This window comes from Xiphias gladius, chromosome 17, assembly GCF_016859285.1.
Source record: "Xiphias gladius isolate SHS-SW01 ecotype Sanya breed wild chromosome 17, ASM1685928v1, whole genome shotgun sequence".
Classification (NCBI taxonomy): domain Eukaryota; kingdom Metazoa; phylum Chordata; class Actinopteri; order Istiophoriformes; family Xiphiidae; genus Xiphias; species Xiphias gladius.
In genome coordinates, this window is record NC_053416.1 from 20,661,971 (window position 1) to 20,689,947 (window position 27,977).

The 27,977-nt window shown below is 37.7% G+C and overlaps 1 protein-coding gene across 1 annotated transcript in view; it reads left to right on the forward strand.

The window, feature by feature from the left end:
• The window catches only part of gabra3 (gamma-aminobutyric acid type A receptor subunit alpha3), an 86,263-nt gene extending 62,637 nt beyond the window's left edge, over positions 1 to 23,626 (forward strand). Inside the window, exons 5-11 of the mRNA XM_040151517.1 lie at positions 4,689 to 4,909; positions 10,138 to 10,220; positions 11,269 to 11,412; positions 14,198 to 14,350; positions 16,976 to 17,181; positions 22,776 to 22,814; positions 22,957 to 23,626. Coding sequence (XP_040007451.1) covers positions 4,689 to 4,909; positions 10,138 to 10,220; positions 11,269 to 11,412; positions 14,198 to 14,350; positions 16,976 to 17,181; positions 22,776 to 22,814; positions 22,957 to 23,277 — 1,167 coding nt within the window. The 3' untranslated portion in view covers positions 23,278 to 23,626. The remainder of the gene's footprint in view (positions 1 to 4,688; positions 4,910 to 10,137; positions 10,221 to 11,268; positions 11,413 to 14,197; positions 14,351 to 16,975; positions 17,182 to 22,775; positions 22,815 to 22,956) is intronic.
• The last annotated feature ends 4,351 nt before the right edge of the window (positions 23,627 to 27,977 follow it).

Consider the following 27,977-nt stretch of genomic DNA (forward strand, 5'->3'; position numbering starts at 1 on the left):
CTAGTAATTAAGACATTAATCAAATCATTGACTAATCATTACAATGCTCAGAGTGTGAAGTTCACAAGAGCCAGGTGAAATTGATATGCTGCCTCCAGGAAGTGGTCTGTATCATTATCACACCAGCTTATCAGTATGTTATCTCTGTTCTGTTGTGTACTGTCAAAAACTAGACTTCATAACATATATCTAACATGACATTTCTGCAGAATGAATTGAAGAAAGGGCTCTCTCGCACAATGTAATATTTTGTCTGGGGCACTAAATTAAACCTGTCAAACCTGTCAGTTAATGTAGGTAAACAACATGCATATGTCAAGTTGTAGCCAAGTAAGAACATTGGACAATAAGTTACTGTGCAGAAAATTCGAATTTCCTGGAATGAACACCTTGTTTAGGTCACTGTCCCTTCAGAGATGACTGTTTTTTTAATTTTTATAACATATTTGGAAAAATGATAAAGGTTGTAATTCCTTAAAATGGTAAATTTGTAGTTTGATTAACCAGATAATTCAGTGAAGTACAGAGAAAAACCTGCACATTCACTGTAAAAGCACAAGAGATTCGATGTCAGGATCAGTTGAGTAAAACCAAATTAAAACTAAAATGTGATGACAATATTAAAATGTGATGTAATAACCAAATGTTTAGAATTTAATGAACTCATTAATTCAAGATAAAAGGCTGAATTAATATTATATCAGATATTAGACACAACCTTCCTGCCATTATCAGAGAACCAGACACTGTGCCATTTTTTAATGTCTAGACTCATTTAGCCCAGTCTACTGTACATCCTACCTTAACTGCCACCTTATCAGCCAATCCTATCATTTTCCTCATTTCCTTTCTTTCTCATAATTTTCCTCACTACTGCAGCCCTGCTGTTGGCTGGCTCTCTCCACCACTCTTCTTCCACTGAGACATACACTTACATTTGAGCAATGGAGACATTTCTTTGTGTGCCTGACATGCTTGTTCTTTCTCATTTTATAATCCCTATTTTTATGTCTGTGCGTTCTTTTCCCTTGAAGCACGGCTGTGACAATCAGTAATACAGCATTTACTTAAAGTGTTCAGTAATTAACCTTGACTAGAAATGAGAGACCCATTTAGTTATGGTATATAGGACAGTGACATCATCGTTATGAAACAGATTCAAATAAACACAGAAATAGTTTAATTTGTCTCAATTTAGCTGGCTCTGCATTGCAAGAAAGACCAGGTTTATGAGAATGGGCATAGTAGATGTGTGTCTGCAGAGAGCAAAAGAGAATACACCATCAAAAAACCATCATTGTTTAAAGGGTGTCTGGTAGTCAAGTGCTTAAAGCATATACCTTTATTGGTTTTTCTTCCGTGTCATATCCCTCTCTCTCTCCATGTTTCGTGTCCGTCACTGGCCAATATATGCAAAAACTGACAAAAAACAAAAACAAAAACAAAAACAAAAATTGAAAATCTTAAAAAGAGAACACTCATTTTAGTTTTTTTATAGGGCTGCAGTCAGTTTAGGGTTAACCAGTAAACCCAGTTATGAAGGATATTTCTTGTAAAATTTCTACACCTGGTGATTAGTCCATCTACAGAATATTAAGAGGTGAAAATGTGATAAACAAATAATCTTTTAAACCTGCATTAATAGATTTTTTTTCCTGTGGGAAATATCTGGCTATTTAACTACTAAATGCTCCACTATGTTAGCCAAGTAGTTGCTAACTATGTCTGTTAATGCTGGCAGGTAGCATTCAGAAGGTTAATCAGAGCTTTGTAACTGTAGCTTTAGGAACTTCAGAGTCAGGTGATAATTCCCAGTGGGTTTGACACAAAGAGCGACCCCTTTCACAGTACATCTAGTGTTTTTATCAGTTGTTAATCTAAATCCACGTTTAGTCACTAATTTCGATCGCTGTTTTATGTAGTATAGTTATCTAGTTTTCAGGTTTAGGATTTAATTATATTAGGTCATTTGTCAATATGAATACAAATAGTTAAATAATTTAAATTTGCCCAGAATCTCTTCACAGTTGTATAGTTGTTGAAACCATATGTATGAGTGTATTGGCGACCCGGTACTTTATGACACATACAACTTACCTGCCATGTCCCACTTCTAATCCATCCAGGGATTGCTATGGCATGTCATTCCCCTCTTTTTCTCTCCCCACATTTTCTGTCTCTATCCTCTGCTTTGTTATAAAGGCAGGTTGCCAAAAAAATAGCATATAGGCATATAAAAGGGATCCATATTAAATGTGTGAAGAGTGTATTCATAAATCTGTTTGTAACACTGCCATTCAGGTGTCATGAATGTGTTTTAGAATGTCACTTAAATTATAGTTGTTTGCTACAGTAAATCTATTCATCATCCTTGCTGCTATAAAAAACACATATGAAATCTGCTGTTGGAGGTTCCACTCTGTCTCCTCTGTCAAGGAGAAATCCATCACTCAGTCCCTGAAGGAACACCAGCTGGCATTTGAACTGAATGTGCCATTTGGCCTTATGTGGCGATTGACTATGCTTCTCCAAATTTCTGTCTTTCAACCTTTAAGTTAATTCCCAGGGTTTCCAGGAGAGTTCTGTCTAAAAAGAAAACAAACAAATGATGCAATTGCCCCGAACGGCCAAGCACACTTTACTCATCACTGGATGTTTTACACTGATTGGTGTGAGATTTGGCATCTCATAAAGAAAAAGGCAAGAAGAATAAAGTGAGGATAACTGTGGCGATGGAGATATAAATGACCCAAGGTCTTTCTGTGCCAGGATAGAACAAACTTTCTTGGAGTGTTGCCAGATAGTTTTGGTAGAACATACACAGGATACTGAACAATAAATCACCATATCGTGTGTGACTTAGTGTCCACGTGTGTGTCTTAATCAGTCTTTTTTTGTGACCTGGGGAGTCTTTCGTTGTCTTCACTGGGCATCTTATTCATGACCAAAGTAGTTTTGTTTTGTTTTTTATTATTTTGTACCTCTTCAAAAAAGAAGCGAGTGTTCAACGGAAACATGTTTGTCACACTCGCTGTTATCTGTCTGTGAAGCTCTCTGGGGGCTTTATTAAGAGCACTGTTGTGAGGACAGATGCAGTGTTACTGTTTTATGATACTGCGTGTTTGCACTCTGTCAGGGGGTCAATCACATCAATTAACAGACGTCCATCCTGCGTTCTTTTTAGAAGCCCTGTTGGTGTGTTGAGTGGAAGCTGAACACCTCTCTTGCTGAGAACGATGGCTTCCTGTTGTTAAAGCCGCTGAGAAATGACTTCATCGGTTTTTTCACTAAGGGAGCAGCCAGTTACACTTGACTGGTGAGCACTGCAGTTTTTGAGCAGTTTCACTGTACGAGCAAAGGCACAAAAACAATTAGAGAGAAACACATTCACTGTGCTTTTATTGATCACCAATAATGTGTACTGCTGTGTGAGATACAGACAGCTTCCTTCCATTTCACTCTGTTAAGGCAGCTTCACACAGTCTGCACTGCCGCTTTACAGAGCTGATGAGGGAATGCTGTTGCTAGGACACCAAGTCCTACCAAATAATTAATGTTAAATTAATTCCTTCTGACTGGCTACTTCCCACATTCATTTTATTTTATTTAGTTTTTCCATGTGTTGGTGACAACATAGAAAGGCTTTGTTGCATATTAATAAAACATGAAACAGATGTATTACAAGGTTTTTCGCTGAAACTTATTTGTGTCTCAGTCCATGGTTAGGCTTTCAAGTGTGAAAGAAAAACCACATTGTAACAGAGTAGTAATTACATAAAACCAGAATACATTACTCTACAATAACTGGTATGTATAGTTGTGTATGAAAATATATCCTTTTTTCTGTTAAAGGTGTTGGTAAAGTATGGCACAAGCATGTGTATCTTTTATTAGAATATGACAGACTGAAAGCAGTTTCACATACAGTTGCCACAAGTGATGATTCCACAACCAATCTTATGTTCTTTTTTTGTCACTTATGTAAGAAAAAAATACTCATTTGCATTAGTTTGGATTTTTTTTTTTCCTTTAATAATTTGTGGATTAGCTTTTCTTTCTTCCTTTTATCCCATCAGACATTGCGTCTTTTTGAAAATGACCACAATGACCGAAAAATATCAGTCTGTCAGTGCATACAATACGTTGCATATTCATATTCATGTAACTTTCCATAGCACTAGAAGTCTGTAAAAGTTTTACATAGAGTTAAGCATTCAGTGGGCAGAACAAGAGACCCTTTTCACTGCAGGCGGCTGTGGCTCCGGAGGTAGAGCTGGTCATCCACTAACCGGAGGGTCCATGGTTTGATCCCCAGCTCCTCCAGTCCGCATGTCGAAGTGTCCTCGGGCAAGATACTGAACCCCAAATTGCGTGTGAAAAAGAGCGTTGTGTGATTGTGGCAGTAGTGTAAAGCGCTTTGAGAGGTCGATAAGACTAAAAAAGCGCAGTTTATTTACCATTTGTTGCAGGCATTTTGACTTATTGAAGCAGGATGGCTCCATTCCAATAAGTGTCCCTGTAAATCAGTCAGCCATCATTACTGTTATTAATTACACCTGCTTTACCTGCTCTGACAAGTGTAAATATCTGCTGTGAAGATATTTATCACCTCTATATGACCAGTACGATGTCCCAACTCTGTAAACTGTTATCTTGCCAATTAATCCTTCACACTGTCTTTCCCTCAGGAGTACACCATTGATGTCTTCTTCCGTCAGAGTTGGCGGGACGAGAGGCTTAAGTTTGATGGGCCCATGCAAGTTTTACCCCTCAACAACCTCCTAGCCAGTAAGATCTGGACTCCTGATACCTTTTTTCACAATGGAAAGAAATCTGTGGCCCACAACATGACAACTCCCAACAAGCTGCTACGACTAGTTGACAACGGCACGCTTCTCTACACAATGAGGTGAGCCACTCTTGAATTTATTCCCCAGTCAACACTGCCACTTCTTCTTGTTATTGTACTTTAAAAAGACTAAGAGTCTAAAGCACTGCTAGCATTTCTGTGAGACTGTACTCAGGCACAGGGGTGCTTTCAGCTAAATGCTAACGTCAGCATGCTAACATGATGTTTTAATCTTAGTTTAGCATTTTAGCATGCTAACACTGGCTACTTAGCACTAAACAGAGGTTTGTATGGTTTTTTTTTGTTTTGGTTTTTTGTTTTGGTTTTTTTAAATCGTCACTAACCAAATCATTAGCTTTTAGCAGTGGAGCCTCTAGTACGAATGTCATTATTTTTGCATGGTCATAAATCAAAGTATTAGACAAACTGAAATTTTGACCTTATGATGGTTCTAGATGAAAGGTTAAGGGATCACCTAAGTTATTACAATTCATCATCAGTCGGATATGAATATCTATAATAAAATTTCATGGCAATTAATCTCACAGGCTGTTGAGACCTTTCCCGTAAAACCACAAATGTCAACCTCAAAACCTTGGCGCTCAAGAGATTAAAAAACTTAAATTGTGGGGAAATAATGCAACAGCTATCTGGATCATTTCTGATCATTTCATCAGTTGGAGTGTCAGATTAAATGACTTACAGCCAGTCTGGCCCACAGATGTTTCAAACAGAGACAGCTCAGATAATAATAAATACTTGATCAAGGATTGCTACTGTGTGTATGCCGTGCCTAAAGTACACTGTAAATAGCATCAACTACCAAGACAGTCACAGTCAGTGAATACTATTATCTACAGGACTGGAGCAAAACTAATTTGTTTCAACCCATCCAATCATTGAATCTGTCAATCAATCAATCAATCAATCAGCCTTCCCTGCAGCTTTGCATCAGAGCCTTGAAAAAGCTTGAAAATAAATATTTTTATAATGGTCAAAGGTCTGTATTGATCGTCAAGGGTGAACATGTAATAGTCAGAGAGTTTAGTTGTGTGGTCCCACGAGTGGATTTGATGTGGTGGCAGTTCTGCCTAGGCCAAGAAAGACATATGAGCTCTAATGGAGTATTACAAGGACAGTTGTGTTTACATAAGCAAGTAAATGTTTTGTAAGATGATAAAAAAAATTGTATGATGAAGCAAAGTAAGATAAAGCTCTGTCAGACAAAAACACAGACTTTTTGGAACCAGCTTATTGGTCATTTTACATCCAGCTTGGAGATGCATATCTGTTTAATTTCAAGCCACCAAACAAAACTACATTTCTGCAGTCACTATCTTTTGTGTTGCATTTGCCCTGGTGTTTATTCAAATCCTGTGCTTTATTTATGGTATTAAAAATCTACAAAGTTATTATTTTAGATTATTGCTATTTCAACCAACTTAAACGAAATACCATAAGAAATACTAAGGCTAATATTCAATGTGTTTTTTAATAGGTACTTGCAAGAATTTTATAAGTGTTCAATTCATTTGCAACCTTACCTTCACAATTGGGCATTGGCTGTTTAGTTGAAGGGGTTTAAATGAAAATGTGCTGTCTTTTAGAGGCACTGGGTAAAACTGCAAGGGAGAAACTGAGTTTTGCCTGAGCACATTTCACAGGTATTTAGTTTTAGAAAATAAATCCAGCTATTTTTATAGGATGTTCAGTGTGAAATACATCACTATAGTACCCTGTGTTGATTGGCACTCCTCAATAAACAAAACTGCTTAAAATCAATTTAAAACAGCACGTCTACAGCAGTTGTACTGATAAATACTGTGAAGGCCTCCACTCTGCAGGACTGTCATTATTTTGAATTAAGGGAGCTGGTATTGTCTGCCTGTGCTCCTGCAGTCCTGGGTTGCAATTCAGTTTCACTAACAGGGGATATCCATTTATGCAAAGTTTAAAATGGAGTGATCAAAAGCAGTGGTGTATATTTTAGTTTAAACTTTTTGCAGGAATTTATTTACTCTAAAAACCCCAAACTGAACATAACAGCTTATGAGTCACCAAAAAACAAACAGCTTATTTGGGAATATCCTCGTGCAATGAAAGTATTTAAACTGTTTCCTTGGTGTAAACTACAGTAAATCTTGCTTTTTAGCAGTACCAGTGGTTGGTGCACCACTTTGATCCTGAATGAATATCTCAGCTATTTGATCGTTTGCCACGAAATTTTGTACATACATTCATGGTCCACAGGTGAATGTAGGGTTGTTGTAAGTGCAAAGGGTTGTTGTAAGTGCAACACCAAGAGCTAATTAGAAACAATTAGTTAGATTGTAGAAGTGTACTGTGATTTTGCAAGTTTTAATACTCTGGCTGCAATAAACTTCGTATGTGTAACATTCTGCAACCTGAAACAGAGGTGCAATCTATTCATTAAATTACTTTTTTTTTTTCCCTCTTTTTTTTTTTTTTTTTTAAATAAAAATCATGCTCTTCATTGAATAGGAGAAATTAGGTAATTTGGGACATCGGGTTAAATGGAACAAATAAGGTTTTACATCTTGGGCTCTTTAAATATTAAAGGCCAATCACCAAACATGCTATTGTATTGTTGCTACAATTTTCCTTTATATCAAAGAATCATTTTGATTGGTATGACATAACCAATGATCACTGATCCCAGAACTTGCAAGGTACGCCATGTGGCTTGTCAGTTCTTTGTTTTTGGTAATAAGAGAACTGCAGCTAAATCATTTAAGGGTTCAACACCAAATAGGGTTGTAGGATGTTGCATTTTATTAGCCGTTTGACTTTTAATCAAAATATTTTCACAATACACTTTACTTTTTATGGGAGAGGGTATTGAGTGACTGTCCCATTTTACCTGAATGCATTAGGTTAAAATGGGACATTTCTCTGAAGTGAAACTGGCATGTTTCTAGGCTGCCACGTGCCATAAAATCGTGAGTTACTAAGCAATTATGTGCCACCCTGTCATAATACAGACATTTATATATTTTTGTCGCTTAAAATCTTTTAAGGATGAGCGAGGAGTGACCCAAAGGTGACAGAGGACCGGATTTCCTGTGTAGAATCTGCGGCATGGTTCCACGGTAGTGTAGTGTCGTTCACGAATGATTTGTTAAAAAGGACAAATCTTTTGGGTTGCGAGGGTTACACTCGCTCACTGAGTGAGTGATTCAAGTCATTAGAGAGTGTGATTTGTTTCGTAGGGGTACACTCGCATACTGAGTGAAAAAAATCAAGTAATATCGTTTGCAGGAGAAATGCTGTGTTTTCAAGTCTAGGTAGGTGTTTTATTGACCCTGGAGGGAAATTACTTTGCTTCAGCAGCAACGCGGGTACAGTGCAACACAACGCAACGCGTCACGAGTAGCGTATGGAGACAAGTAGCAATAGAACAAAATATGAGTGAGTGATTAATGGCAGAACCAAATATATATGAATGTCAACAAAATTTATGAATCGCATTAAAAGATGTGAAATACAGCAATAAGTATGAACGACAACCAAATTGCAAAATACGAACAGCAGAGCAAAAAAAAAAAAATGGAAAAAAGGCAAAAACAAAAATAATACCAATCAAGTACAAAATAAATGTTCATAGTCCTAGGAAAGTGCGAAAATAAATAAAGTAAGCTTTTACTAAATGGGCTGCTTGATCAAGTAGCCTACTGAACTATGTATGAGTTTATATTAGGCAGCTCTGGCAGAAGACTGTCTCAGATCCTTTCACTGCAGGGGAACAGTGCACGTCGGCGACTCGAACTGCTGGAATCAAGCCCGACGAGTTCAAGAGTACTGCCGAACTGTGTATAAGTTAAAAAGACTTAAAAGTCATTCAAAGCACCGTTCATCTCTGATATTCGGCAGGGAAACTTTAAAAATATCAGGAATTATCAACATAGTCTGGCGTGTTTGTCAAAGCGACGGCACTTGGGCTTTCAGAAGCTGGGGACCTTCAGCCGTGTTTCAGTTCAGCGAGTGGGACTGAACGATTCAGTGAATAAATCTTTTGAATCTTTTTAATAAACTGATTCTAGTGATGCGGGACACTGACAAGAACTGCTTTGTACAGTGCTATTCCATGAGAGCTGTGGTGAAGACAATGGGATCCTGGATGATGAGGGCTATGTTTGCAGTGAGTGTGTTTAGGATGTTTAGGAGTCTTATCTAGTTTGTTAAGTTAATTCATAGGTGTTTCCAAATAGGATGATGTGAAAATGGGCTGATCTTTTCACTCTTTTTTTAATGAATAACCATCAACCACAAATAAAACATGAAATACAATTGTCCTTCAATCAAGCTGAATTGTTTGGTGTCCTTTTTAATCAGTGACTGTCCCATTTTACCTTACCAGCTTTCCCATTTTACATGAACATGTCAACGGAGTGAGATAAGGATTCTAGATGTGTTTTAAGGTCCAAAGTTTCTAAAGTATTTTATTTGGCAACTTCTTTCCTTTATAGAAATAGAGCAGATATCCATTACAAGTTATCCAAGTAACTTAAGATAGTCTCTAGAATGTTTTCTTGGTGATCTACCAAAAAGTGTCCCAAATTACCTGACTTCACCCATACAAATTGACGTTACATTGAAATCTTTACACACTACCAAGCCATAAAATACATACGATATGTAATAAAAGCATGATGCTTGATGTGCACTATAGATGCACATCAAGCTACATTCAGTTTACCTGAATGTTGAGTTTACAATAACAATAGTAGCTCAGTTTACAATAACCCTGTCTGCGGTCCATTTATGAGTCACTCAGTCCACTGTAGGGTGTTTTTATGGGCTGCAGTTTTGTTGGAACTCAGCAAATGTAATCCTCATGTTGATTAAACATGTATGAATGACATAATATGCACTATTTCGCTGTTTACTTACAGAGTGCATTTTGTGTGTCAGCGATCTGACCAAATGAAATAAACTCTGGTGTTTTTTGGAGATTCTGTCGTTGTCAGTCAGCTGAACAACTCATTACCACTAACAGGATGGGTGCGAGGAGGAGAGAGGGGGCAGCCCTCCAATTTTGCTTCAAACATTCATACTGTGGCTTCAAAATGACTGGAGTTCTCTGATATTAAGGCTGTCATTGTGTCATGTCTACGTCTTCATAGCACCTCTGACCATGAATTGTGGTCTATGAAAATGCACTCTATATTTGACACGTCATGATATGTTCATAACAGATGCCTCAACTATACTGCAGCCTCACCAGTGAAGTATTGTCTCTCCTTCATCTCTCCCTATGTCCCTCTCAGGTTGACCATTCATGCCGAGTGCCCCATGCACCTGGAGGATTTCCCAATGGATGCACATGCCTGTCCTCTGAAGTTTGGAAGTTGTAAGTCTGTCCAGATGGTCACAGCAAAACAGAGTTTAAAATTAAATCTCACTGCACAAACAGTGGCGATTATTCTCAGCAAGTGTTAAGCACATTTCCTGCCCTCGAAAATCTTCAGAGGACTCAAACTGCACTCACACCTAGGAATATAATACTAGGGGATACCTGTCATGCTTAGAAGTGTTTCTTTTAGCAACATAACAAAATTAGTCAACCATCAGATTGAAGTGAAAGTTCCCTTCATAAAGATGAGCCAAAAAAAAGTCTCTGCATTTAACACACTCCATTTGAAAATATGTTCATGCTACTCATAGACTGATGTGTTTCCAGCATATGGACCAATACTTGCTTACTGCAGTTATATCAGTGGTGTCATGTTGCGGTGACATACTGATGTTTAGCAGGTAATGTTTACCTGGTTTAGTGTGTTAGCATGCACACATTTGCTAATTAGTAGCACTAAATAGACAGCGCAGCTGAGGCTGACAGGAATGCCATAAGTTTTATAGCTATTTGGTCATAAACCAAAGTATTAAATAAATTAACATTTTGAGCTTATGATCGCACTAAAGGAAAAGTTTGGGGATCAGCAAACTCTTACAATACATCATCTGAAACCATGACTGTCTACCAAACTGTGTGCCAGTCCATCTCCATATCCTAACATATCCTTGTATGTTGAGATATTTCACTGGAAGAGTTTAAAAATTTGACCTGATGGTGGCTCTAGATGAAAAGTTAGGGAATCACAAAAGTCAGTAGCAATGCAATGTCTTCTGTCTCAAAATTCTATCAGATTTACAACTGACTGATGCTGTGTATCACTAAGAATCACTCTCTCACTACAGTATTGAAAATAACAAGGTGCTTAGCTCAACTCCTTGTTTCCTGAGGATGATGTCAGCACCCTTTTTGTCATATTAAATGTTGATCTGCTCTACAGTGTGGACAGATAAATAAATAAAAATATATATTTTTTAAAAGTTTCTTCACATATTGATTTGCAATCCATGTTACGTTTTTTTTTTACCATCTCTCTGTTGCTCAGATGCTTATACCAATAATGAGGTGATCTACCTGTGGACCCAGGGAGATGAGAGGTCTGTCGCTGTGGCTGAGGACGGCTCCAGGCTGAACCAGTATGACCTACTGGGACACGTTATTGGCAAAGAAACCATCAGTTCCAGCACAGGTAGACAATATGCCACCCTCAGGCCAGACAGCAGTATACAGTTTACTTCTAATTAAATCAGACTTGATGTGTTCGAACAGGCAAAAAGTTAGAGCCTAAACCAAACCCAAAAAAAAACCACCACAATGAGCTTTTGCCTACAGTGTGCACAGGCTGGTCAGCCAAGCGAAAATTCATAGCAGTTTGACAGCTGTAGTGGACACAAATTCCATTTTGATGCAGGATACCATAAGGAGTGAAAAAAAAATTAGTGTGTCATGGGATGAACCTCTTACCTTTGAAATATAAACTCTTATTAGTTTTTCTGTATAAAAATTGTAGTTAGATTGCCTTCCATCTTTTCCATTTACATACACTGGCACTCTTCTGTATGTTTTCATAAAGTAACAGTCCGCACTTTTCTCCAGTCTTTGTCATTTTAGATTCGGCTTGCATTATTTGGGTCCATTGAGAAAATTATGAATATTATCAGTTTTTCGGAAATTATTCAGCATTATTACAGAGATAATATGAAGAGGTGTGCCAGTGCTGAAAGTCTTATTTCCATTCTGTTTTGAGCTAATAGTCCAGAGTCAACTTTATAAGCACAGAGTTAAAAGGAAAAATATGCAGGCCCTTACATTTGATTATAGATTCATTTGATCTGAATTTCTCCTCATCAAAACTGTTGCAGAAACCCTTTATCTGTCACATCAATTTTTCTCAACTCAAGGACTTAAAGCTTATGGTAGCGATTTAACCTAAAGGGATGAAATGCAGTTGGTAAGGGGAGGGTACTGAAATGGGCTAGTATAAACAAGAAAATTCACTCCAATTATATGGTAACATAAAATAGAGTTTAACCACCTCAAAGTGCTATTTTTTTTATAATATGTATTAATTGTCATCATTTACAAGAAATTGTAAGTTGCCATGTAATTTTGATAGAGATCTATCAGGCAAATAACATCATTTCCAACATCAATTCCCAGCTTTAGGTTACAATGCAAGAAGATGGGATAAAGTGCTGAAGTACTGATTACTGCAAAGCTAAAGTTAAAAAAGTTGCTTCAGTGGTGCAGCATTTAATTACTAAAAGAGTGCATAGCTGACATATGAACCACACTGGCTTTGCATTTTGATAAGATTTAACCTCTGCGGTGAAGGTGTTTGCTTTATGCGGCTCTCAGGAGGTGAGCTACTGAGTCATAGATCTGCCTGATTTTATTTGTGTTTGGAGACTAAACCGCCATGAGACCACTTTGTTGGATGGCAATCAGCCTGTTTTCCTAGAAAAAAAAGTGTTGAAAGCTGTTGAAATAATAGCAATTGTATAACTCTACAGAGAACACTTTCCTTGAGCCCATCTTTATTGTTGTGCTGTTTGTTGGTTTGAACTTAAGTCAAGCAAATTCAGAGGTATTTTGAAGAAACAAAACCAACTAAAGTCTGACTAAAGTACCAATGTACAAGGTGGAGTCATAAACTGATTCAACTTGTGTATGTCAGAAAATTTCATTCATTTAAACTTTAAACCTAACGAGTCAAGCGAAAGGGTGAATTTGAGCCATTTCAGGTCTGGTTAGAATCTACTCAGAAAAAACACCTCCAGGAAATAAAGGCTGTTTTACTCATATCTTTGCAACACAGATTACAGACATGGCAATTAGAGCTGGTGCTTAGGGGAACTCTGAATTTTTCCATTTGATGCTGTTAGTGACAAAATCTGAGCTAAAAGGAAATGTTCTATATGAAAAGGTTAGAATTGATGCAGGCACAGGTTTCTCACATTGACAGCAAAGAGATCTATAGGAAAATGTAAGTATGTATCTAAAAAGGAACACTGCACTGAAAAAAAAAAAAATCTATATTGTGAAAATCAAAGGTTTGGCATTAGCTTGAAAGATGGCTCTGAAAAGGTTGCACTGCAAATCCACATGGAGGGAGATTTTCACTCCATGCTTGGTGAAGCAGTTAAATTGCACGAATTTCCCATTGTTTGTATGTTTTGAACTTTTAAACAGTACTGTGAAGGATCGCAGTTGTAGTCAGACCTCTTTGAAGGATCAAGCAACAAACTTTTTGGGCCACCTTTCCAGCTAACAGGAAGTGACTATTGATGTATAAAAAGACAGGATTACCTTAAGGGCAGTACTCTAATCAAAGAATTCATTCAGTGATCATTTATCTTTCTTCCCATAATGATGTTCAACGATTTGTTGACATTTTGAAAAGGAGCAACTTGTATTTTATACATACCTTATTTTCTAGACATCCAATGCCTTTTCCTATTAACATTTGGATCTCATCTCAAGGTTTCCTCTAATATTTGACTGTCCTGTTGTGTAGTATGTTAGGAATAGAGAGGGTGCTCCTTTGCCAGATCTGCAGTTTTGTCATCTGTCATTTCATTTTTTTGCCGCTCTTTCAAAGTCCACTTTCTATGCTTTTCCAAATAGACCCTTTTTTAAATTGAAGTGAAATGGAAGTTACAGTAGTTATTTGATTTTTTGTTTTTTGTTTTGTTTTTAAATAGACAAAGCGCTCATCACAACTACCTTGGAAAAATATCTTTTAACTGACATTTTGTATGTTTTTGTATGGTTTAATGGCTCATTTAAGGGACTGAAGACAATCCTATGAGCTACTCTGATGAAGCACGCATACATGTTAATGTTCTAGCTTTAATAAATCCAACTTTGAATATTTCAGCTTGTGTTGCTCCCAACCGGGCAGAGCTGTATTAATAATTATGACCCTGTGTGTTTCTCTCCATCTCTCTCTATGTTTCTCTCCTCTCCCTCAGGAGAATATGTAGTGATGACAACATATTTCCATTTGAAAAGGAAAATTGGCTATTTTGTGATTCAGACCTACCTGCCATGCATCATGACTGTCATACTGTCTCAGGTCTCCTTCTGGCTAAACAGAGAATCGGTCCCTGCTCGCACTGTGTTTGGTGAGTGCCATCTTGTGTTTTTAATCCAACTAAAAAAAAATGCAATAAATTATTAATTCAACAGGTTAGATAATCTGGTGGATAATAATTATTAGGTAAGAGCAAAACATGTGCAGAGCTCCATCTGTTCACATCTTCAGATGATTTGGCAAACTGCAAAACAAGTGAAGGGTTTAAAAAAGTTTTCCTCTTGAAAAATTCTAACTAACATGATGATGTACAAAACATAGCTTGGTGCATTTAGGTGTACATGGGCATGGAGGAGTAATTTATCCCCCCCCCCCAAAGTCTTTAATCACAGTATTGATTTGTGCCTACTTCTTTAACTGCAAAAAAAAAAAAATTAATCAGAGATAAGTAGAAGCAAAGGTGGAGAATATAAAACAGGGAAAATGCAGCAGGTGATAGGCAAGATGCTGCATCTCTCAAAGAGGATGTTCTTTTAACACAGTGTTAATAAAAAAAGGACACCAAAACATTTAACCAAACCCAACCTTTCAGAGGAGTGTCTTATTTTTTGCAAAAATAATATACTGAAGGATATTATTAAAAAGATGCAAGCTATCCATTTGATTTAAAATTTGACAATTTCGCCGTGTCATGTGTGACACTTCACCGTGTGCTCCTCCCTTTGTGTTGTCCATAATACTAGATTCAATTTGTCCATCCAGAGCTATTCATGTTTAGAACATTATGTCTGCTTAGATCACCCTACACTCAGAGATGAGATGTCATTTGACCTTCCCTTGCTTCTTTCAACAGTTGTTGTGCTGCATAATATATGAAAGAGCCCCTAACCTGTGTTTGCTGAATAATTAGCATTTTGATTTGGAAATGAATCACACGTACATGAGGTAGCACACACTGCACAACAAACGCTGAATAGCATGCAAAGAAAAAACAAAACAAAACACTGTTACAGCAGCCTAATCCCATGCACTCTGAATAACCATAGTTCCTTCAGTTCTCCACAAACACACCCAAAAGAACATTTGTCCCTGAACATTCACCTGAAAATCATTTCAGTCGCACAAGAAACTCCATTTGTAGAGCAAAATATCCTTCACATGAGGAGAGGAGCTGTAATCAGTGTAATTTTCTCAGTGAATTGACAGTTCCCTGAACTGTTCTCATCTTGTATTTTCTGTTCTCACCATTGCATTGATCAGATGAAATAAGGATCTTTGTACTGAGTCTTAGCATTTCTGTGTTCATCGGCAACTAAAATGATTTATCATTTTTGGTCCCTGGTAGATTTTCAAGTTGTATTTTGCAGGCATGACTAAATACTTTTGAAGGGTTATCAGGTTTAAGAGTCTTGTATATCTGATTTATACCTGAACTTTATTTAAGAACATCTGCACTGATATTACAAGCACCACCTGCCATAATACTGTAATTAAATGGAAACATAGTACACAGTTTAAATGTTGGAATGTAGTCAAGTTATGCAAAATGCAGTAGCTGAAAAAAATCAATCTCTGTCCTTAAACAAAGTGGAAAGTTACCTATCAATCTTTGTCACAAATTCTAATTTCTCCCCCATGGCTCACTGAAATGAGTTGAGCCCCCTGTTCTGCAACAGGGTATTCATTTGTAGAACATGTTGTGTGTCTGTTTTTTCGTCGGATGAGAAAGGTTGAAACAGATTAAGTGATTGCTTTCACGTGGTTGGACGGGCGACCATTGTCCAAGCCCTATTTCATTCCCGGCAACACTGCATGTAAAGGCAGAGATGTGACGTGGTCTGTGAAAGTTTCAAAGTTTATACACCAAAGGATTCATTTCCAGATTAATTTATTTTAGTAGACAGAGGTCTATTTTCTCCTCCGTGTTGTTTTATCCTCTGTATAATTCAGAATGATCATTTTAACCAACCTTTGCAAATTATCCTGCATTTAAGATTGCTTGCACTGAATGTATACAGGTCAATAGTATCTCTCTCTCTGTCTATTAGGTAAAGAAAAATTCGATTTTTAAGACTTTTGCCCTAGTTTCATGGTTTTTAATGGACTTGTATTCATTGTCTTTTATTGTAGATATTTCCAACCTTGCACTTTTACTGGACACAGTTTTACAAGGGTATCTATTGGTGCTAGGAAACATATGTCAGACTTGTTTAAACCGAAGTAAAGTCAAAACAACAGCTTGAAACATTCATTATGATGGTTCATTGCACTGAGAAGCTAGTTCCTGCTTGAAACTACAAGTCTGACCCAGCATGCTTACAACCTTTATGCACCATTGAACTTTGTTAGTGGTATGTGGCTCAAGTTTCTGATTTCACACAGTCGATTATGTAAAGTTGAAGCTCTACATTGCAGTGGACCATAATTTTTATCTCATAACTGTTAACCTTTTAAGCCCAAAAGAGTCATTTACATGAAAGAGCTAAATTGGACAATTTAAACCTGTCTTAACCTTCTGTTACATGGCCCTAGTAGACACTGATTTAAAGCTGGACACAGCTTCCTGGTTTCTAAAATCTCTAGAGAGAAATAAGTAAAATGTTATAACTGTTCAAATCGTTTGCCAAATTTGAATCAAAATGTAAGAGAATGAAATTGCCTTTAAGTTTTCCTAAAAAAAAGAACCTGTTCACTGATCTTTTTATTTCATTCTCAGGGGTCACCACTGTCCTAACCATGACCACCCTGAGCATCAGTGCTAGAAACTCCCTCCCTAAGGTGGCCTATGCCACTGCCATGGACTGGTTCATGGCTGTGTGCTATGCCTTTGTCTTCTCTGCCTTGATTGAGTTTGCTACAGTCAACTACTTCACCAAGCGCAGCTGGGCATGGGATGGGAAAAAAGAGGGCATGGAAATAAGGGTGAGTGATTCTTATTAGAAACGGTTTCATATTTTTTAAAAATGGACATGACACGCCTGCACTTTTGGTTCATCACAGTGCACCAACAACAATCACAAGAACATCTTTGAAAAAAAAAAATCAAAAACAAAGATTTCCAGAAAGGAGTTTGTCTCTTCTTTTGTTATTTTTTTTATTTTGGGCTTATTAAATAACAGATTAATTGTTCCCCGTCTTTTGCTTCGATGAACTTAAAAATGCTCAAAGTTGCTCAGACGGTCCTCATTTTACACTGGAGGAGCGATGAGGGCAAATTGCACTTTGGAAACAATGATGAAACAAAGTTCCTTCCTTAACACATGCTGGAGTACTCTATAAAGACTATAAAGAGAGCTTTTATTTATTCATTAACAGCCAAATGGAACAGGGACACTGGGGCGGAACAGTGAGAGCAGAAACAGAGGTAAACTCCCAGAGACACTGACCCTGATTTATGATAGCAGCATATGTTAAAGAAAAGATGGCGGCCTTACATGTAGTCTGAACATTATAGGCACACTGGTTAAAAACTGAGTGTGCATTATTTAAAATGAATCACCTGAAGCTGACATTTTTATTTGAAGCGTGAAATCTGATAAATCACAGCTTACAGATTTTTACTTTGTCAATAGTCTGGGTTGTTTGTGTGTTGTTTGTGGATACAAGACGGTGAGTGAATTTATATCAAGCTGGGAAAGTAGAAATAGAGATAGGTACTGAGCATTTTAGCACAAAATAGTTTTCGTGGACTGTGGCTTTATTTGGAGGATGAAGGGGTCTAAACAAGATGCTTTTCTAAGAAGCTGTGATGAAGTAACATAAATAAAAACCTCAGTTTCTCACAATAACCTCGGTGCTTAAATTAACCATGATTTCTATGATGTTTTATAACTGATCACATCAAATGAAATAGATTAGAGTCAGGAGACAGTATCAGAGCAAGCACAGAGAAGAAATGAGGAAAATCAAAGCACTTGGTCCTGTGCTGAATGTATGAAATATCCATGTTTCTCTTGATTAAATGATTAATTTAGCTGTAGGGTATGCTTCAGAAGGGCTTATTTGTTCAAGTAATGAAAGGAACAAATGCATTGTTTTCATGTTTTCATATGGATCACATGGATGACAGAATCAGGTTTTGACAGTCTACTGTGATTGATTGACAGTGTTGAGATGCTGACTATAAAATGTTTTCTTCCTGCCAAAAAATGTTTACATTTACATCTATTATTTCATATTGAGTGATTTTCCTTGTTGTTTTTTGAGGTCAGTTACTAGTTAGTAAACCCTTGCATGGTGCACAGAATGTGTCAAAGAAGCTTAAAATTTAATTTACAGAACAATTTACAGAACCACATGAGGTTTGCTAAGGCACACTGTTTACTGACGGCATGAAAGCTGGCAAACACCACGATGTCTTTGAATTTCAAAAAAAGTAAGAGTAAAATAGCTTTATATGAAATTATTATTCTTTCATTTTCCTCTGTTTAACCAGGTAAAAGTCTCATTGAGTCTCAGTAAAGTGGTAAATAGTGGTAAATACTGTTATGTTGCTGCCAGCACATAAAAATGCTGGAACACGTCTGTCTGCCACAGACACAGCAAGAGGAGAAAAAAAAATAATAATAATTTCCTCTACTGCAATAGACAGTGCCACAAATCTATTTTCTGCTACTAATGTACAAACTGTTTGACACAATCAGTACAGCCTTTCCAGATTTTTATAGGTTGACCTTCGGTCCTCTGAGTGATTGACAGAAATGCATATTGCTGCCATGGAACTTTTCAGTCGGTGTTGATAATTTGCAGCATTACACTGCACAAGAGTGGAGGGTTTTTTGTGTTTTTTTTTTCTTCTTTTGATGCCTCCTCTTAATGGCAACAGCCTGGGCTGAGTTCTTGGGGGCTGTGCTGAGCATGCAGTTGTCATGATAGATAAAAAAGAATGGGGTCAAAGAGGGAGACATGGCACTCCCATCACACTCCACGCTAGAATGAGCTACTGGAAAGCAAAGGGATCAGACTACACATGTGTTTTTCATTTTTAATATATTTACAATTTAAAAAAATGAACTTATAAAAAGAGAACCTATAAGGAAAAAGTGTTTACCAGGAGAAGAGTTTTAGCTCAGTAAGTCCTTTTGAACATGCAGTCTCCACTCATCACAGACAGGGTTTTAGCCACCATTCTTACCAGAACCAAGCGATTACTTCATTGCCCCCAGGCTCCTTTTTTTTTTTTTTCCCCAGGTCTGAAATGGTGAGCTGTAAACGATTCAATGTGCAATAATTTACTTTGCAGGTTATGGAGCTTCAATGCCGTTTTCTTCCTTTTTTGTAGCCTAACAATTTGTTTGACCACAGATCTACCTAATTAGCTCTCACGCAGGTGTGCTTATTTCAGAAATTAGCCGGGGGGGAGTTTGGTTGGAATGAAAGCCGGTGTATTCCTAGCACTCCATGACACTTGACTGAACACTACTCTGTTAGATATTATATGCTGGGTTAATCAGCAGAGGCAGGAGCACTGGCTCATTGTGCAGTTGGCTTCACTGCTGGAGCCAAGGACTTACAGTTTCACATTTGTGCCTTATAATCTTGTGTATCCAGACCTGCATCACACATGACAACATCTACAGACACTTTAACAACGGTTTATTAGAAAATGTCGTCATCATTTGTAGAAGTCACGTTTCAGTAGAGCAGAGCATGACACTGCTACTCACTTCACTGTTGCAGGAACAAAGGGGGAAGCTGTTTCAGCTTGTTTGCTAGCAAAATTAAACTTTTTTTTCTGGAAGTTGGTGTACTTAGGTGGAAAAAACAAACCTTAGCTGCCATTTCTAGAGGCATCCTGTTATTATACTTTAATTAAAGTTTTTCTTCTCCTTTGTTGTTTGAGCTGGAGGTGTTGTAATGCACGGATATTTGCCTCTTGGCGGGCTTCCTATGACTGTTACAACTAGGAATAACCCTTGTAATATTGCAAGATGAAGTGGTTATATGTCACTAACCATGCCGAACTATGCTTTTATTGCATATTAGCGCAATCATCACCGGATACAGGGTTTTACTGGTTGCAATCTAACAAGTTAGTTTTTCTATATCTGGTGAAAGGCAGATGACATGTTTTTTAGGGATGTGCCGTTTAGGAATTGAGGGCAAAGAAACAAAAAAGAGACACAGGAACGAGTGAAAGGGATGCAAAAGTGTTTTGGGGAAACAGAGTTTGCTTTGATTTGGGATTAGACAGCATGTTTAATTAAAACTGGTTGGCAGGTAACCTCTAAAAAAAACCTGCAATGATGAGATCAAGCTAAGGCTACCTCTACAACAACCAGAGTTACAAAAAAATTTGGTACCACAAGTGCCACTAAAAACCACACCCACACGGACGTTGCATCTCCGTAAACACATGCTCATACACCCATGTGCTCACATACTTGGGGCTATTAAATATGCCAACACCTCATCTTTAATCTTAGACAGGGACAGACTGTCACAAGGTTCAGTTACACGCACACATGCGCACACTGAGCTCCAAACAGCAGGACACAGCAAGGCAAAACTACCCCCAGGGTACTTAATCACACTCATAAAGAAATTCTGATGCAACAATTTGCAGAAGTTACAAAGACAAGGTCAATAGATGCATTGTATTCAGGGGGTATTTGTGCCTACAGCTAACCAAATGACTTTGAATAGTGCACAAGACTCTTTGGCCGGAAGGAAATTATGTGCTGTGTCACATTAGGTTGATAAAAACATGCACACAGCCAAATGCCACATGTGGTTTCCCCAATAATTAGACCAGATAAATTACTGCAGAGAACAGCCCAGCTAAATAGCAAAGAAAATTACTTTGCTTGGCTCGTTTGTCAGGTTACTGGGCAAAGAACATCCCTAATGCCAAGGACTGAAGAGTTTAGAGGGCCATGATTAAGGTCTTATGGCACATTACCGCAGTCATTCGCTTTTCCTAGTGATGTAGTGATGAAGCAGTCAGTGTGATAGAGGAGACTTGTGGTGGTGTTAGATGTGAAGGAACTGATATCATGGGAAAGTGTGTGGTAATCCGGGAGGCATCAGTGCGACTCTCTCTCACCCTGTACTAATCGACTTGAGATAGACTCCTTCAGGCAGCAGCTCACCATTTCTCTGTTTAATGCAATCAACTGCCTGTGAGCTTTGTTGTTAGGTCTCCACAAGCCTTGCTGTTTTTGCAGAGGAGTTTGAAGAATCATCCTCCTCCTGTTGTCCTGCTCACTTGAAGAGAAAACTGATCACACTGAACATGTTACTTCCTCAATTCTACTGCCTCCATCCCCTTGGACAGATAGTCCAAGTAATAACATTATTATTATAGTCCAAGGAATAACATCATTCTGACATCTAATGCGAATATTATTCCACTGCTTGTCACATATGACATTAAAAAGTGGTCTCCCTGTGGGTTTTATGCATAGTAGTGACACACTGATCTAATCCAGACACTGAGCAATCAGTCTTGTTGCATGTAAAACCATTTTCTGCCTCCATTCGTGAATGTATGTGAAGATTGAGGATGAAGACCAAACAAAACACTAAGTGATGAGCTGTGTGCAGGAACAGGCCCACAGTGAGGCATTTTGGAGGAGGGGAAGCAGAGACATTAGTTATGCTAATTAAAAAGATGGAGTGAAGGGAAAAGGAAGGAAAATTAAATGAAGATGAAAAAAATAGAGCAAATATTAAAGCTGGGCTCAAAGCAAAAGTGAAACAGGGAGCACTGAAGGTGAAACTCTGTGTTACATGACTTAGCACTTTAGTTTTGTTGCACTTCTTAAAGTGGCCACAGTGGGGATGAATGATGTTAAGAAAATTACCACAGTACAGACTCACACACCGTATGCCACACAGCACACTAAAACTCTGCCCAGTGATCAATCTTGGTGCCCTACTTGTTCTCTCACATTTACTATGTGCAATACCCTGTACTCTTTTAGGTTGAGACCATCCTCTGGTGATGTAAGTTTAGCTGTCTGAGTGTACCAATTTAGCAAATAAAATTCTGTCTCCCCTTGTGACTTCAATATAAAAGACAGTGTAATGATTTCTCTTCAATAGTAGGAAGAAAGCAGTTGCTCCAGCCAGTTTTATCACACACACAGCCTTTGTCGTATTTGTTTTATTGCAAGCTGTTTGCCTGAAGAAGCCTGGCTGCTCTCATTGATACAGTTTGTCAGACGTGTTTTCAGGCACTGTTATTTTGCTTTGTTTCTAATCCTGCTCTGTGCTGCTACTGCTACTGTTAGCAGTATCAGACTGCCAGTCCAGCCTGGTTCTGCAATGATGCAAAATACAATTGTCCCTATTTCCACACTCCTAATTTTACCAGCCTGATCATTTTGTCATGAATTTTTATCATGACCCTTTTTTCTGCAATCCAGATTTGTATGATGCAGATTTGAATTGACGATATTAATAGTTTAAATGTTCAAAAGTAGTACCAGCTAGGTAGTGATGAATAGAGTATGTAAGTTGAGTAATTTTAATATAATTGGTAAACTTTTTTTCTTTTCTACTTTTCTTTTCAGGAACCGTTTCAGGCTAACATGGCCAGGATTAAAGATATGGTTAGGCTTTTGTTTTGTTCTTGTGTGTGTCGTGTCTCGTGGTGTTGCTTCTATTTCCTCTTTATGAGTTCAAATGGAAGTATTGTTAAGTCTGGTGCTTCGCTCCTGACAACCTTTACTTTACTGCGTTCTTCCTTTTCAGAGAAGAGAATCTGCAACTTTGTCCAAAAAGGCAAACAACACCTTCAACATTGTTGGAACCACCTACGCCATCAACGTAGCTAAAGACCAAGGTTTAACGACCATTTCCAAGAGTGCCACTGGAGCATCAGCCAAACACCACTATCTGCATAAAATGGATGACCCCTACACAGAGGCCAAGAAGTCCTACAACCGTGTCAGCAAAGTGGACAAGATATCCCGCATCATTTTCCCGGTTCTGTTCTTCATTTTCAACTTAGGCTACTGGGCCACGTATGTCAACAGAAAGCCCGCTATCATGAAGGCAAATAACCTAAACTGAATTTGTCCAAGTGCTAGGCCTGATCGGGTTTGGTTCAGAGTGTATAGAGGTTTGCAGGAGGCCAAGTCCATTACATCTTATTGTGTGTATGTATGTGTGTGCGCGCGAGTTTCGTATGTCTGTTTTTTCTTAAGAGTTTGATATTTTGCACGTCTGTATAGATGGAAGGCAAATTTGACCATACAATAGAATCACACATAGTAGTAGAAATTGGAGGGAGCACATTCTCATATCAGACCGTTTGTTTAGCTTTTCTTTTTTGTCCCGTTCAAACTTAGCTCTGGCCCTGTTCCCTTTTGTGAGTAGGCAAGTGTTCCTTTGCCGTATCTTGATGGCTTGCCATTTTGAAAAGTAGTCAAATTGTGTTTTCACTATGTTTTGACATGTTTGCGCTTTGCTTGTAATAAGTTAGAGCAAGCATGCGTTTGAAGTTTTTATTGTGGCTCATTACAAATAATAAGGTTTTGACACATCCATCAAGTTAACAACATGCATGCATGCACGCACACAGACACAGTGATGCATCAGAAAACGCCAGCAGAGCAATTCGTTGGTCGCTTTACTGTGCTCTGTTAGCCGGGGGCAGCTTGTATAGTTCCATAGGAACATCATTAATAATCGTCCGTGTCTGGCCTTCAGCTCGTGCTGAATCTCAACAAACCCAATGTAGTATCATCTGGAAATGCTTTCAAATCCCATGGGGCTGCCTGTACATTTTCTAGTCCAGTGGCTCTTATTGTTTTAACTGGCTGACTGTGTTCAATGACAGAGAAGCTATGTGCCTTGGTGAATACACACATCATACAGAAAAAGGCTTTGACACACACACACACACACACACACACACACACACACACACACACACACACACACACACACACACACACACACACACAAACACACACACACGTTTACGCATGCACAGCATGCATATGCACAAATGTTTTAGTGTATATTACATACAAACATATACTGGTGTCCACAGGCTCCATAAACTGCAGTATGTGGCTCTGCCCCACCTACCCACAGCCCTTGGGCTTGGGCACCAAGTGTAAAATTGTCCATTAGTGTGAAAGGTTAACAGACCTCTGCCTGTGAAAAGATGAAGCAAGGAGATTAAAGGATCCAGCATAGTCCAGAACAATTATCATGTGCATTTATATTTTGGCTCATGGTGCGGCGTCTCCATGTGCCGAGCGTTCATAACAAACTACCACCATTACCTCAGACTGAAGTCAAATTCTGAATTGCAGTTTATGTTTTCCATGGAAATGCAAATAACACTACATCTTTTCAACATTAAATCATACCACTCATAAACTCTTTCCCTCTTTCTTTAGTATATTGTGGGCAGGCACCCTGCTGCCTTTACTTCTTTTTTTTCCCCCCCTCAGTCACTGTAGCTGTTTCGCTTCATTATGATTTTTCTGTATTTCTGCCTTATCATAAGCAAGAGTTTGATTCATGTTGTACTTTTTCCCTTTGATACTTCATTGTGTAAAGTATATTGGTGTTGATTTGATTGACTACATATGCTGTATTATTTTTGTGTTTTGTAGTAGACAGCAAAGGCCAATATGTCACAGTCATACAGTATTTCTAAACAAATGTTGAGATAAACGAATAAAGATGGAGATACTCTATCATCACTGGAGACTTATCTTGCAAAATGCTGTGATCACACTGAGGAGCAAACCAATGGTTAAACTGGTTATTTTTCAACACATGATGGTTTCAAAGTTGAAAGTCATATTTGTCTCCAGCTGTGGAAATGATCTCCAACTTTTGTTTTCCATTTGTTAAGTGATATCTGTATTTTTGTTGTGTTGAATTTGGTACATGTTTATACAGATGTTATAGGATTATAAAAGCAATTTCTGTTTTTCTTTTTTGCCGGATGCACTCTGGATGTTTTGCATTATCCCCAATAATGGACTCTTTGACGACCACTGTACTTTAGACTCCAACATGCAGTGGATCTCCTCAAAATGTATCTTCAGTGGTAAGCTTAGGAGAATGATTGAACTGTGTTGTGGCGTCGCTGAAGATGTGTTAATAACACAAACCATGTACAATGTATCAGTCATAGGTTAATGCATGACAATCTGTACACGTGTATGTCTGCAACCTCCAATAATGGTGTTTGTCACACTGAAATAGGGCTTAGTATCAATGTTTCTGTAGTTCATCTGAGTTACTCATCAATTACCTACTCATAACCCCTGCAGCATCTGCATAAACACACTTAAGCTCCAATTATTTGTGCATATCGATGTGAAGGTAAAAGTTTACGGCTGGTTCTGAAAGTGTTTTTACCCTCATCTGGTAGTACACAGATTGTAGGTTGAATTCAGCATACTACAACACACACAAACTGAGCTAGTTCTACATCCATCTCAGTTACAAAACATTAAAATACAAAATTAGGAAAAGGGAAGTCAATTTACACACAAGTATGGAGATGCATGACCACACTAACTACAATTCAGTTTCCACCTTGGAAAACACATTTAGGTGACATTTCAAACTAGTAATTGCAAGTTCAGCTTAGATATAACAAAATAAAGGTTATTATTCAGTTTTGTTGTTCATTATGATTGCTAATGAAGAACAAATCAGACACTTGCGATCAATTAATTTTATGATGTTGCGGATGGTAGGATCAGTCTCACCAGCTCACACTTGCAGTGATTTTAAAATTATTTGAATTTGTAGAGGACAGAAAATTTTTAGCCATTACATCCTATCAAAATAACTGTCAAAAGTCTTCATCCTACGTGCACGTGGACCATAGAGACATTAGAGGACATATTGTTGTTGCAGCCATCCAGAGACTTTGAACACAAATGAAACAGCATGGATATCTCCTGGGAAACCATTTTTATATTCAAACAATACACACTTTATAAACTCATAAAACAGACAGACTGACATGATCAATCATGACACTATAAACTCTTAATAGTCACATCAAATTCATAATTACAAAAATGGTAAATGTGCCCACGCCTAATAGCAATATTTAATACTTCCACATATTTGTCAACACAATGGGAAAATGGAGACCAGACATCATACTGCTGACACAATATCACTTTTTGAACCAAATATCTATTTCATCACTTGATACTGTTACTGTGAGGTGCCCTGTCTCTCCTTCAGACTCCAGTTTTATCAATTTGTCTCAAACAAACTGATTCATCATACAAATCTGCTATTGATGTTCTAAGCCTGCTGGCTGCTGCTGGCTGCTGCTGGCTGCTGCTGGCTGCTGCTGGCTGCTGCTGGCTGCTGCTGGCTGCTGCTGGCTGCTGCTGGCTGCTGCTGGCTGCTGCTGCTGGCTGCTGCTGCTGGCTGCTGCTTGCATCAGAATTTCATGACACACAGTGCTAGTTTTTATGTATGATTTCTCTGAGTAATGTGACAGAGGTACTACTAGCTTAGTAGTTTGAAGCAGCAGCTACTTAGTATTTGAACAGGATTTGTGAAAGAACTTGCCTCAAAGACAGTCAAAAATATCATCAATAAGCCCACTCTCCTTTAGCCAACTGACACTATCAGTATCTTGTATAATGTGGTAACCAAAGATACATTCACAAGGTAATTTCATCTGTGTTTGCACTGTTCAGTAATGGAATGGAGCGGATGTGATAAACAGGATTTGATTCATCCCGTGCACAGATTTTTGTGAGTAACTCGTAAAATGCATTAATACTTATGCATATTTGTAAAATTAAAAAAAATATATTAAAATGTCAAATTAACCATATTAAGATAGCAAATGTTCCCCATAACAGTTTTAGGAACAAAATATTTAGAGAAATTTTATTTAAAAAAAAAATAAAATAAATAAATAAATAATTAAAAAAACAAATAAAAGATATTTCTTTCAGAGTAAATGTCAATATCTTACTATCTGAAATGGTTTACCAGGAGATTATTTTATAATTTGGTGTACTTCATTTGTGATGTGACACTTGAATATTTACTATATATTGATTAATTATACCGTATCTTAATTTCTGTATGTCTGTGCATCAGATGACCACTTTGATCTATTTCCTGATTGGTCCAAATTATTTAAATGGAATTTTTAATTTTTTTCTTAGTACAATATTTAGGATAACCTTTTTAATGCACATATCTTGTGTGTCTGCGGGTAGCTTAAAAAAAAACAAAAAAAAAAAAAAAAATTGGGAAAACAAAAAAAAACAAAAAAAAACACTTTCAGAGCCACACAAGCACAACCTCTGCACTGCAGCTGAACTACAGTAGAATATCTGTCATCCAAACTGCTCAGACTGAAAACTGAATGGCAATAGCAAAGAAAACAGGCAATAATGCAAAAATGAGAGACAAAGAGAACTCAGAACTGTATTGTTTGGGTGTGATAGTGTTGTTCATGTGCTAAATCTTTTCCTCACAGGGCCAGAGTTGACTTCAGCAGAAACATGTCATCCTAAAACACACAGTATATTTAACAGTATATTACTATATGAATCTATTTATGCTATTCAGTACAACATTAAATATTATACTATTTTATACAACATAATCTCTACAGCATTGATGCAAATCTCTCGATGGGTAGAAAGCCGTAGACATACAGATAAAACTAGACAAATTATTAAACTAAGTGGCAACAATTCTAATTGCTCAGAAAGGTGTTTCAAAGTTGTGAATTTGTAGATATTGTGAAA